A 13,423-nucleotide genomic window follows, 5' to 3' on the forward strand; every position below is an offset into this window, starting at 1 on the left:
GGAGGATTTGGAGGACAGACTGACCCGGCCCAGGTTCAGGCCACGGAGGTGAAGCTGAAGGGCAGCAGGAAGGAGGGTGACGAGGGAGGGGGTGTTGGAGGCTTTGGCGCAGCATCAAGTCCCGACCGCCGGCAGCTGACCGTGCAGTTGCCTTTTTACGGAGAAGCGTGCAGGTCCTCAGCACAGAGGGCCGCCCGCTCGCTCACTGGCGCAGCAGCTCCGCGCCTGCTCCGTGGCTCTGCCTGGCGTGCTGCCTTCTCAGCCATGTCCTGTGCGTTTGGATGGGGCCCACAACAATGGCGGCTCGAAGGCAGAGTCCCTGGGGCCCAAGCAGAGGAGCTTTGCTGGATGTGAGCCCCAGTCCCACTTCTAACCAGCCACGTGGCCTTGGGCCACATGTGTCACCTCCCTCAGCTGCCTCATCTCCAAGATATGGGGGTCAGGCCTCGCAGTGTGACTGTGAAATAATGCCTGTAAAGCTCCTAGCATGGTGCCTGGCCCCTACTTGGTGCTTAAAGAATTTTCTTCCCATTCTCCCTACTGAAGGAACAGTTTTGAGGAGCAACTGAGAAGTTAGGGTCCCATTACATTCAGGCTATCATGTGTTTGGGCCAGTCTAGTATCAGACCCTCGGGAAGGTCCCTGCTGGGAAGGCTGGAAGGCAAAGCCCCAGGCAAGAGGTGCGGAAGGGCCGAGGCTGCCTGGACCACCAGGTCCCCCTGTGGCACCAGGGGAGGAGCCCAGGGTCAGCAGCGTGCACAGCCCGCCGGCCAGGCAGACCCTGGTGCCGAGACAGCCTTCATTCTGAAGATGGGCGCTGGGCTGGGGCCTGCTTTTGTGAGTGATGAGCAGGATAGGGGTGCAGACCCAAGACTGTGCCAAGCACTGGGGAGAGGGCACACCCTGCCCTGTCCCTCCCTCCACCAGCAGAGCTTTGCAGGATATGCATGGCACCTGTCCTCTGTCCTCACCTGAGAAGGGTGCTTGCTTCTCTCCGCCTTCCTGGCAGCCTTAGCCTCAGGAAACCAGAGTGAGGAGTGGAGAGTGTCCGTGCTGGGGGAGGGGGAAGCATGGACCACATAGGTGGGGCCAGAGCCACCATCAGTGCCGGGGAAGCCACACTGTGGCCGGGGACGTCCTGAGGATGGCTCAGCCGCTGGCCCACGTCCCCAGGGCCTCCAGCTGGATTCCCGGGGTTTGCTTTTACCTGAGGGTGGCGACATTGTCCTGCTGTCTCTGTGAGTCTCTTCCTGTTTATTCATGTTTTCTGTCAAGCAGTTTGGAATCTCTTTATGGCTCATGCACACAGACCAGTCTTAACTATTTTGCATATTAGTAAGTTTTATGGAAACAGAAAAGGGGATAGTGGTGTCTGGGTTTTCTTGAGGTTTATTGGTTGGAGGAGGGAGACACACACACACACACATACACATACACACACACACACACACACACAGTTTCCAAGAGTGCTGTGATTGGCAGAAAGGTGAGGGTGCCACCACTCTTGGCATCTGGGGTAATTTTTCTGGACTGAATTCCTTGGAAACTGCTGTGTCTCTCTGAGATCTTTGCACATGTAATGAATGACCCACGAAGCATTCTGAGGAGGCCCTTGATACAACCCCACGTACCCCATGTGATCACCAGGATAGTCTTCCTGAGCCTGGAGCCTGGGCTGGAAGGAGAGACGCCAGCGGCAGGGCCTGGGGAGCCTCAGAGGATGAGCTGAGACCTGCCTTCCATCAGAGCTCCTGGGTGGAGTGTTCGCTGTTAGATGTAAAGAGCTGCCTGTGACTGGAGGCAGCCTTCACCTGGTCCTGAACCGGTTCTTCCACAGACTGGCTGGGTACTCAGCCACCTCTGTGAGGACTGGTCCCTGCCACCAAGTGCCAAGCCCAGCCCAGCTGCAGGCCCCAGATGGTGGGGTCCTAAGCAAGGGGTCGCCCTGAGAGCCACCCCACTCCAGGGCAGCCCCACCTGGCAGGTCAGAGAACTCTCTCCTGGTCTCGGTTCCTTCCACACACCCGGGACGGGGCACTCAGAGTCCATTCCTGGAGCAGCTGGCCGGGTCATTGCTGCCTTTACCCTGTTTCAGGCCCAGAGCCACACGGCTGGCTCCGCCATTGGTCTTGGGTGTCTGCAGTGTGAGCAGTGTGTTCACAGGGGTTCTGCAGCTGCTGGACCCTGCAGAGTCCCCCTACCCCGGCGCCGCCACGGAGCAGGGGCTGTTGGCTACAGCACCACACGGGGGTTCCCAGCACCCAGTGTCTGCTTGTCTTGCAGGTGAGACTGTGGAGATGAGAAGGTGGTGGACCCTTGTGATGGAATGGAAATGGTCCTCCTGTGCAGCCACACCCCACCCCGCCCCACCCCGCGTGCCTGCCCGTGCCAGCACTTCCTTCCTAAGTTCTTACATCACTCTCAAACTGGTGACACCACAGGAAAGAAAGACCCAAGAAGTTGGAATGGCTGTTTCCATGGACACAATCTCCATAGTGACAGTGTGGGGGGTGGGGGGAGGGGGGATGATGGGAAAGGGTGGGGGGAATTAAAAGAGGGAGGGATAAAAATATATATATATAAATCTATTTTTAGTCTGGAAAGACTGTTTAAATGAAAGGTGCGCTATCCCTTTTGATTCTATTTTAAAATTATCTAGCTTAAGAATTCCAAATTTGTTCCAATAACAGTGAAATTTAAATGTGAAATTGAACTGAACAAACTCTCATCTCACAAGGACAGGGCTGACTTAGATCCTTAGCCCAACTTACACAATTCAGAGATTCTAGACCCAGGGTTGGAAGAGCAAACAAACCACACCAAACTATTCTATTGTCAGTAATTTGTCTCAAAGTGGGAAGGTCAAGGGGGAGGGAAGTGGGGATGGTTCGTGTTTTCAAGAGTGGGAGAATGATGTTTAAACACAAAAATAAATTTTTTCACTTCCAGAAACACTATTTATTTATTATTTTTAAGATTTTTATCTTTTGGGGGGGGTGAAATTGGCACAAGCTCCAAGGTCACAGCTGCGTCCTGGGTCACTGTGGCCGGTGAGAGCCCCAAGCATCCCACTAAGTGGCTCAGCCGGCAGGGTCAAGGGATGGCCACCTCTGGGCATGTTTCAGGCAGCTGTGCCCTGACCCCCAGGACAGACGGGACGGAAGCCTAAGCTGTAGGAGTGGACACAGGGAGGGACAGTGTCAGGTATGATCATGTGAGGTAAGCTGACCAGGAACACCCACTCCACCCTTTTTTCTTTTGCTTTCATTTTTATAAAGGAAAAGGGGGCCTGTCGGTTGAGCAGCCCCGTGCTACATGATTCTTTATGTTGTATTGTTTTGTTTTGTTTTGTAAATTGTACAGTTTTTAAATATCTGAGTTTTAAAAAAAGAAAAAAGTACAAAAAAATCTTGTTAAGGCCTTAAGAAGGGGTTAGTGCATCTTTCAGGGGTCACTCTGCCGTGGGGATAAAATAGCTGTTTCACAAACAGTTTTATTTAAAAAACAAAACAAAAAAAATCAAAAAAAATAATAAACTTCATTTTAACCTTGTTTCCTTTTTTGTTTAAAGCAAACGCGTCTCTTTCTCCTCCCATCCCAGTCCCCAGGGTGGCTCTGGTTCTGCTGCAGGGGTGGCTGCCAGCTCACTGGTCCAGCCGTCCTGGCCTCCTGAAGGCCTTGCAGCAGAGCCTGGAATGAAACAAACCGAGGACTCCTGCCACTCGCCCTCGAGGGTGGAACTCAGCCACGTATGGGGATGGCCAGATTGCTTAAGTTGATATGAGGACATATTTCCAATCAACATTAATTTTAAAGGTTATTAAAAAATAATACAATGTTAATGGACTTTATTTTTAGAGAACAGTAATACTGGAAGGAATGTTGTGAAGTAGAAATAAGCAATTATAAATGAGTTCTTGTGTGCTGATCAATTTGAGGCTGCAGAAATGGCAGATTAATTTTGTTACAATAGCTACATCAAGCAGTGCGGTCCATTTATAATTTTGCTCGGCCAGGATGGAGCTGTGTGGGTGGGTGTGCCGTGTCGGCCACGGAACCTGCATAGAAATGACAGCTTTTTGAGCTCCTTGGCTTCCCATCTGGTCTTGACTTGGCATTAACACAGTTCAAATGAAATTGATAGACTTCAGGTGTTGAGAACTAAGCCACAAAACTTGGAAGATATGCATCTTAAGGAGTATATTTTCCTGACAGCAAATGGTTCTTCATCGTTTTGCCTTTTGTTCTTCTGTCCTCTTTTGACTTGCTGATACTCTGAGTAAGGCACTTTTGATGGTTCCTCAGCCTGGCTACTGAAATGACCGTTAACTGGGGAGTGGCCCCGTTCCAGGCTCCACTCCTGACTCTAGCTTTCCCAGTTCTGCAGGAAGCCTCAGCTGTTGCTGTGCATTTCACCTCCTGCCACTTTTGAGCTCTGTGTATTTTTTAACAGACTTTATTTTCTAGCTTGAGGTTCATAGTGTAAAGCAAAAGGTACGGCGGTTTCCCTCGTATGCTCTGCCCCCACACAGGTGCACAGCCTCCCCCACTATCAGCGTTACCCACCAAAGTGGTGCTTTTTCTTTATGACTGGTGAACTTACATTGACACATCATTGTCACCCAGAGCCCATAGTTTACGTTAGGGTCCACTCTTGGTGGTGTACATTCTGTGGGTTGGACAAACGTTTAATGACATGTATCCACCGTTATAGTATCATGCAGAGTAATTTCACTGCCCTAAAAATACTCTGTGCTCCCCCTCTTCATCCCTCCCTCCCCTGAGCCCTGGCAACCACTGATTGTTCACTGCCTGCATAGTTTTTGCCTTTTCCAGAATGTCATATAGTTGGAGTTAAACAGCATGTAGCCTTTTCAGATTGGTTTCTTTCATTTGGTAATAGGCCTTTAAGATTCCTCCTCCATGCAAGGTTCCTCTTTACATGGCTTGACAGCTCATTTCTTTTTTAGTGCTGAAGAATATTCTGTTGCCTGGACATACCACAGTTTATCCATTCACCTACTGAAAGACATCTTGGTTTCTCCAAGTTTTGGCAATTATGAATAAAACTGCTGTAAACGTCAGTGTACAGGTACAGGTGTTTTTGTAAGGAACGGCCCAACTGTCTTCCGCAGTGGCCGTACCGTCTTACATTCTCTCCCCTGCAGTGAATGAGACTTCCTGCTGCTCCACATCCTGGTCAGCATTCGGTGTTCTCAGTGTTCTGGATATTGACCACTCTAATCGGTGTGTAGTGGTGATGTATTATTTTAAAGTAATTTTTACGCCGTGGTTTAAAAACACAGCAAAAGTACCATCTTAACCGGTAAGTGTACTGTTCGGTAGTGTGACGCATATTCATACTGTTGCGCAGCTGAGCTCCGGAACTTTTTCAGCTTGTCCAGCCGAAGCCCTGTTCCCGGAAAACTACGGGAGGGGCCGGCCATTACCCCCACCCCGCCCAAGACCGCTCGCTCGCTCGTGGCGCTCCCCGACCACGCCCCCCACCCCCCACCCCCCGCCCCTGCGGCTGCCGGGCCGGCCCTCCACCTGGATCCCAGCAGGGCCCGGGAGGGCAGTACCGCGAGTCAGATGCCAGCTCCCACTTCTGTGCCCTGGGAGGAGCGAGAATTGAGGGGTTTCTTCCGCGGGCTTGGCCTTGCCGCGGGGGAGGGGAGCGAGCAAAATGCCACCAACTTTACAGCGCTCTCTCTGGGCGCTGCAGCTCCCTACTTGCTTTCTAGAGCTCTCTCCAAGGGGCTTGCTCCGCATCAAGTTGGGGTCCCACGGCTGGGTCTCCGTACTTGGGGGCCCCAGGGCCTGGCGCTTTCTGGTCCGTCATCATGCGGACGTCACCCAGGACTCAGTCTCAGGTCGCAGTGTCCAGTTGGGCCTTCCCTGCGCGGGCGAACACGTGTGACACGGAGATTGCGGGAGGGGGGGAATGGGGGGCTCATCCCTCTAGCACCAGCAGCTTCACCAGAGCAGAAACCAGCAAGGGCAGGCTGAGTATGTTTCTAAAATAATAAATTTCAGTAACTTAAATGCTGGCCCTCATAGAAGTTAGTCCACTGTAGAGCAGTGGCTCAGAGCATGAGTTTTGAGATAGACCATAATGGTGCTCTGTGACTTTGACCCCGTGATCCCTGAGACTCCATAAAGCCACCTACCTTACAGGGTGTGGGGAGGATGGGGAGTGAAGAGTGTGCACAATGACTGAAGAAGGCCGTTGGCCTCACGATCACAGGTTTTCCTCAAGGCCTGTCCTGGACAACAGGCGCCCAGTAACGGGAGGGCACTGCCTGAATTACAGGCATGTCTGTCACTGCCCTTCGTATGTCCATTAGAGTGACTGTTTGGGGAGGGCGTGACACATCCAAAAGGTAGATGCAGTTTATCGAGGGCCACTGTGACAAACCTGTGATGGACCATCCTGCCAGCCTGACTACCACCACCTGATTCTCTGGCTGAGCCCCGATGAAAGACCACAGGCTGGATCTGAGAAGACCCCATGGTGCCCATGGGTCTTACCCTCTCAGTCTTTTGAGTGGCCTCAAAACTGGTCTCCCCGCCTCTTTGAGGCCCAGGAACCCCGGTTTCCCACAATCCAGTCCTCTGCCGGACCTTGCAAAGCCCCAGCCTCAAGTTGCCCCCGTCCTGCTGTTTTGCATTGGTGCTTTAGTCCCGCTGCCAGGTCACCTTGGCTTGCAGAGCCGAGCCAGCTGAAGTCCTCTGGGAAGTTTTCCCGGAAAGTGTGCTCCAGCCTGGGGCAATGTCCCCACAACCCTCAACGCAATCCCTGCTCTGCTGGCCTCGTGGTTAGGTCTCTGGCTCCCACTCCTCTTGGTCATGAGCACCTTGAAGCAGGGGCCCACCGTCGCCTTCCCGCCATGCTGCCAGTGCCGTGCCCAGCCCAGCACCCAGCACAGGGTGCATCCAGACAGGGTGGGACAGAACCCAAGCCTTGGTCAAGGCAAGATGCAGGAAAGGCCAGATAAACTGAGGAAGGCCCAGTCGGGCCCCAGCCAGCTAGACCCTCTGGCCCTGGGCCTGGCAGGAGAGTGGAGATGTGGGAATTTGGAAGGGGAGGAGCAGCTTTCACAGACCAAGCAGGGATTGCAAATGTTGAAAGCCAGTACCTGAAGGCCACAGCACTCTGTGTTGTCCTGCACCCTGAGAAGAACCTGGTCCTCTCCCCGCTGGGGAGTGAGATGGGAGGGAGGAAATGGGGGTGTCAGGGTACGGGAGTGGGGACAGCTGTTTTCAGAAAGAGAGGTTGCCTCATATACCCCTGGGATGGGTGAGGGGGCTTGACCCCTACCCAGGAAATGCCACAATTCCAGCCTGGCGGTGGCACACACTGGTGCAGGGTGGTACCAAGGTTTGCACATTTCGTCGAGGACTGGAGCCACTGAAGGGGACCAGAGAGTCAGGATTGGAAGGTGCGGGGCTGGAGCCAGGGTGGACTGGACCCATGGAGAGGGAGGAGGCTGGCAAAGGGAGAGGCCTGAGAATCCATTCTTTGTGGTCCTCAGCAGGCCTGTGAGGATGTAAAGAAATTACATCCCCATCTGGTATCCATGCCCTTGTCTTCTAGAGTTTGAACAGCTGATGTTCAAGGACAAATCAAGGAGGAGGAAGCAGACCCACTCCTCTGAGGACAGTCACAGCCTATGCTAAGCCACTCTAGTACCCTGAGCTTACTGGCAGTCCAGTCAACAAGGTAAAGTGCCCACCTCACATGTCTCCAAGTTAGGAAATGGGCACAGACACAAAGAAGATTCATCACCTGGGTGGCTACAAGAGCTAGAAGGTCCAAGGACCAGTTTGTAACAAACTTAGGAAAGGGTCTCTGGGCCATCAGACCAGCTGGTCATGTGACTAGGGAGCTCTGAAGACAATCCTGCTGCCTCCCCACCCCCAGATTCAAACTTGTCATGGCCACAACCAGGCAGAAACGGGCAGAAACTAAGGAAGCTGAGCCAGCGGCCAGCCAGGTGAAGGTCCCCAGCATCACTGCCAGCAGCCTCGAGGTGGGAGGAGGTGGGTTGGGTCCAGGCAACCACTGAGAACTCCGAGGACTTGGTGCTGGGTCTCTGTGCAAGCGTGTAAGTGGTACATATGTGTTAATGTGTCTGGCTTTGTGGGTGTGTAAATATGCATGTGAGCATGTGAGTAGGCAGTATGTGAATGTAAGTGTGGTTTATGAGTGTGTGACTCTGTGTGTTGAGCATACTAGTGTGAAGTGAGGGGACACCAAGAACTTTATCCCCCTACAGTGGTCCCTCTGGTCATTAGGACCTCCCTCCAGCGCTGGGCAAGGGCCAGTAACAAACTTGGGAGGTGAAGGCCACTCAGGAGGAGGCAGGTGATACATGGGAGGACAAGGACATGTTCTGGGGATGAGGCTGTGAGCACATTAGAGTGAGCCTAAAGTGACAGGTGGGTGGCAGGATCAAATCTGAAGACCCCTGATTCTTCCTCGGAATCTTTACAGAGCTGGGGAGTCAGGCTAGGGGAAGGGGAGGACTTAGTGTCTCCTCCCCCTACCCTCCGTAAGCACGTGGAGAGGGCAGGAGGGACGGTGGCCATCTGTGCACCTGACTTTCCCTGACCCCTCCCTGCACCCTCTGGCAGCACACTCTCCCTGGCAGGTTGGCTCAGGGCAGAGGGCAAAGGCCAGTCTCAGCTCCTTTCGTAAAGACCCAGACTGGTTGAGCCCTGGAGGTGCAGTTGAGAGTGCCCTGCCTGGGCTAGTCCTGGGTGTCTGAGGTACTGAGGAGCCCAGTGCACAGAGGCAGCCATGCTGCTGACTGGGGATACACTGGCGACCCTGGCCGTGGCCGTGGCCGTCTTCCTGCTCTTGGTGGACCAGATGCACCGGCACTCACGTTGGGCTGCACGCTACCCACCAGGTCCCATGCCACTGCCTGGGTTGGGTAACCTGCTGCAGGTGAACTTCCAGGACCCACTTCTCAGCTTTAGCCAGGTAAGGAGGGTGGGGGTGGGAAGTGTGCAGTGGAGGTCCTAGGGACCCCACCTAGCAGCAGACAGCGGGGTGGTGGGTGAAGTCACAGGCTGGAAAAGGAACTGGGCCAAGAGGAGGCGGCAGATTTGAGAGGCTTCCTGAGGGAGGGCATTTGTTCAGGGCTCGAGAACAGTTTGGATTTTCCCAACAGAGGTCCAAGAGGGCAAAGGCCAGGGGGTGGGGGAGTACGACTTGGCAAAGGCTGGGGATTCAGCTGGCCAGCTCTTACATTACATGAGCCTGAGTCCCTTATGATTACATCAGGAAGAAAGGTCTCGAGAATGGGGGAGAGGAGTGTGGTCTTGAGCCCTACTTAAATCAGGTGGTCGAGGTTGAGAGAGGTAGTGATCTGGTTCAAATCTTTTGCCACCATGAGACCTTGGACCTCACGCTTACCTCTATGAATCTGTTTCTTCACCTGTAAAATGGGATGCTAACTTGGTCTATTGACAACTTTGGTGACCTCTGCAGTCATAGCTGGGTGGTCTGATCCAACTTGAGGTCCTCGACTGTGGTGGATGTAATTAACCCCTAGGCTCACAAGACTGGATAAAATCTTTGCACCCCCTCGCTCCTGGTAGGGGCCTAGGGGTCCCGCAGGGCTCACACCATGAGGCTGGGCCCGCAGCCTGACAGGGCCTGGGCTTGACAAACGCCCTCGACCTTCGGCCTGCAGCTGCGGCGCCGCTTCGGGGACGTGTTCAGCCTGCAGCAGGTCTGGACTCCCGTCGTCGTGCTCAACGGGCTGGCGGCTGTGCGAGAGGTGCTGGTGTACCGCAGCCAGGACAACTACGACCGCCCACCTGCGACAGTTTACGAGCACATGGGTTACGGGCCGCGCTCGGAAGGCAAGCGGAGGAGGGGGCAGACCGCGTCCCGGCGGGGACTGGGCCAGCAGTGACCCGATACCGGCAGGACCAAGGGGAGGCAGGGTCGCGGACAGTCGGTGCAGGGAAGAGCCAGCGAATTTGAAGGGGCAGCAAGAGGAGAAAGGAGTCTGTGCCAAGGGTCCGGGGAGGAAAAAAGCGGTCGAGGCAGGGGGCAGGGCCTTACGGAGAGAGGGCGGCCCAGGGCCATCGCGGGCACGAAGGGGAGGTCAGGGTGGTTAGGAATGAGGACAAAGTCAGAGCGGGCGGGGTAGGGCCGGGCCAGGACCTTCCCCGAAGATGAAAGAGGGTCCCGGTGGGCAAAGTAAAAATTGGAGCCAAGACCTGACCCTAGCAGGGGAGAGTAGGCGAGCAATGCGGGCGGGCAGAGAGTGGGACCGGTCCCCAGCTGGAAGGGGGTGTCAAAGTGGGCGGGATTTGTTTGGGAGGGGAGGGTGAGGTTGGTGTGGGCGGAGCGGAGGGGCGAGGCCTGCCCCCAAAAGGGGCGTGGCTGTGTGAGCAGAGCACCAGGAGGGGATGGGCCGAGGAGGACCGGCGAGCCCGCCAGCGCTGTGGGCGAGCAGAAGGTGGGGCCGGGACACACCCGAGCCACGCCCACGTGCCCGCTCCGCCCCCAGGAGTGATCCTGGCACTCTAAGGGAAAGCCTGGCGCGAGGAGCGGCGCTTCTCCTCGTCCACCCTGCGCAACTTCGGCATGGGCAAGAAGTCGTTGGAGCAGTGGGTGACCGAGGAGGCCTCGTGCCTCTGTGCCGCCTTCGCCGATCAGGCCGGTGGGTGCTGAGGGACAGGGAACAGGTTTGGAGAGGCTGGGGAAGAGGAGATGGAGGCGACGCCCTGACGTGCACCGTTCCCTCCCAGGACGCCCCTTTAGCCCCAACGCCTCCTGAATAAAGCGGTGAGCAACGTGATCGCCTCCTTGACCTTCGGGAGCCGCTTTGAGTACAACGACCTTCGCATCCTCAAGCTGTTGGACATATTGGAGGATGGACTGAAGGAGGAGGTTGGCTTCGTGCGCCAGGTGAGGGGAGGGAGCTTCATAGAGGAGGCCTCCGTCCTGCAAAGGGCCTCCCCGGAGGAGGATTTGTGTAGAGGGTCAGAGGAGGAAAGGGCATTTCGGGAGGAGAAACTGCAAGGGGAAAGGCCTGGAAGTGGGGAAATGACAGACAACACAGATGGGAGAGGTGGGGCGAGGGTCAGCGGGCTTAGGGGAGGGAGGGTTCCTTCATTGGAAGGCACCGGCACCCATGAGATGTAGACTTTATCTTTCTGCGCCCAGGGCCAGGAGAGAGGGGCGAGGCCTGCACTTAGGGAGGAACAAGGTCAATGGTGGGAACATCCTGGAGGAGGCTAGGACCTGACTGGTCCAGGTGAAAGCCTGAGCACCACAAGGTCCCAGGGCCCCAAAGCTGTGACCCCCACAGGTGCTGGAAGCACTCCCCGTGCTCCTGCGTATCCCAGGGCTGGCTGCCAGGGTCTTCCCGGGGCAGAGAGCCTTCATGGTCCTGATTGATGAGCTGGTCATCGAGCACAGGGTGACCCAGGACCGGGCCCAGCCACCCCGAGACCTGACTGACGCCTTCTTGGATGAGGTGGAGGTGAAGTGGGTTGAGGGTTGAAGGCCCCGTGAGGCAAGCGCAGGCCTGTGTAGCACCCCGTGACCAGACACCTGGGCTGACAGGAGCAGAGTGGGAGGCCATTTGGAGGCTTCCTCCCTCTGTCCCTGCGCTTACCTTCCCTGCGTGGCCCAGGCCAAGGGGAACCCCGAGAGCAGCTTCACGCCTGGTGGTGTCTGACCTCTTCTCTGCCGGGGTGATCAGCACCTCGGCCACGCTGGCCTGGGCCCTCCTCCTCATGATCCTGCACCCAGACATGCAGCAAAAGCCTAGCCCAAGGGGCCAGGTGGGATGGGGGAGGGAGGAAAGGGACAGCCTGAGGCCCCTGAGCTTGGTGGGTTTGGCCACCAGTAGCAGCTCTGTGCAGAGGTCACGGTGACCTCCCCCTCCGAGTGGGCACAGCCCTACACAGGAGTCAGGAGGAGATCAGGGCCCAGCCCTTGGGTCTGACCACTATGAGGATGCTTGTTTTTCCAGGACGTGTCCAACAGGAAGTCGATGAGGTGATAGGGCAGGTGAGGCAACCAGAGATGGGGGATCAGGCCCTCGTGCCCTTCACCATGGCCGTGGTCCATGAGGTGCAGTGCTTTGGGGACATCATTGCACTGGGCCTGCCCCACATGACATCCCGTGACATCGAAGTTCAGGGCTTCCTCATCCCAAAGGTAGGCCTGCGGCTCTCCTCACCCCAGCTCGGCACCACCTGCCACCTGGTAGCCCCAATGTGGGCATTGCCAGGTGGGGTCAGGACTGCAATCCAAGCCACCCAATCCTCATTTCCACAGGCACTGAATGTCCCAGGCTGGGTGGGTGTGAGGATGAGAGCAGAGGCAGGGCTGGCCCTGTCCATTCAGAGCCCGTAGTCGGGTAGGGAAGACAAACTAAAGCGTGTCACAGTGTTGGAGGAGCCCGTTCACCAAGGGACAGGTGGCAGTAAGGGCACCCATGGGAGGCAAGTCACTTACCCTGCCATGGGGACAGGGAGGGTGCCACGAAGCTTCTTGGGCTGAGGGTTACTTGAAGAGTCCAGGTGTGTGCCAGGCAGAGGGTGTGTGCCCATGTGTGTTTGGTCGCAGGGGTCCAGGCATCCCCCAGTCCAGACCCCACCCATGCCAGGTATTTCCTGCCAGGGGACGACACTCATCACCAACCTGTCATCAGTGCTGAAGGACGAGACCATCTGGAAGAAGCCCTCCCACTTCCACCCGGAGCACTTCCTGGATGCCCAGGGCCGCTTCGTCAAGCAGGTACCTGTGGGGTGCCCGGTTTGCTTACCTGTCCTGAAGATAAGGGGAGGAGCCCAGGCCCCCAGGCTCAGAGAGCCCCCATGCCCGCCCACAGGCCGCCGCTCGTGCCTTGGGAGCCCCTCGCCTGCATGGAGCGCTTCCTCTTCTTCACCAGCCTCCTGCAGCACTTGAGCTTCTCAGTGCCCACTGGGCAGCCCCGCCCCAGTGGCCACGGTGTCTTTGCCTTCCTGGTGACCCCATCCCCCTACCAGCTCTGTGCTCTGCCCTGCTAGAGGTGGGCACCAAGCCCCCAACCCACTCCTCAGCAGTAGCCCTGATGTACAATAAACCAGTCTGGTGGCTCCAACCTGGCTTGAGTCCCACCCAGGGCCCCTGACCAGCCCCTTGGCGCTCATGGGGCCTCAGCAGCCTCCCCAGATCCAGCCCCTACCCCTGCCTGATCCATCCTTACCTGGCATTTGACCCCATTTGAGAGATGGGTATACCGAGGCTCAGAAGGTGACACCTTACCCCCTAGTCACCCTTGGAGACCCAATACTGGTTACTTGGGTTAGTGACAAAGTCTATAAATAGGTCCTGGCTTCTGCTGGAACGAACTAGAATAGGCTGGTGAGAGATTTCAGGCCCCAGAGGGGATGAGGAGGGCCC

At 56.1% G+C, this 13,423-nt stretch overlaps 2 protein-coding genes across 3 annotated transcripts in view; both read left to right on the plus strand.

The window, feature by feature from the left end:
* The window catches only part of TCF20 (transcription factor 20), a 52,990-nt gene extending 50,468 nt beyond the window's left edge, over window positions 1–2,522 (plus strand). Inside the window, exon 5 of one of the 2 annotated variants that reach the window (XM_065887577.1) lies at window positions 2,284–2,522. Coding sequence is in view for 1 of the 2 variants with exons in the window: in XM_065887578.1 (XP_065743650.1) it covers window positions 2,284–2,301 (18 nt within the window). In the remaining variant the exon portion in view is untranslated. The remainder of the gene's footprint in view (window positions 1–2,283) is intronic. The other variant, XM_065887578.1, reaches the window with a different exon arrangement.
* A 6,281-nt stretch (window positions 2,523–8,803) lies between these two features.
* On the plus strand, window positions 8,804–13,047 carry CYP2D6 (cytochrome P450 family 2 subfamily D member 6). Its single transcript, XM_065887314.1, is given in 11 exon segments — window positions 8,804–8,989; window positions 9,705–9,876; window positions 10,533–10,685; window positions 10,774–10,791; window positions 10,794–10,933; window positions 11,337–11,510; window positions 11,664–11,689; window positions 11,691–11,800; window positions 12,006–12,193; window positions 12,659–12,775; window positions 12,841–13,047. Coding segments are annotated over 11 exon segments (1,491 nt in total).
* Window positions 13,048–13,423: the final 376 nt, after the last annotated feature.

This window comes from Phocoena phocoena, chromosome 11 (assembly GCF_963924675.1).
Source record: "Phocoena phocoena chromosome 11, mPhoPho1.1, whole genome shotgun sequence".
NCBI lineage: Eukaryota > Metazoa > Chordata > Mammalia > Artiodactyla > Phocoenidae > Phocoena > Phocoena phocoena.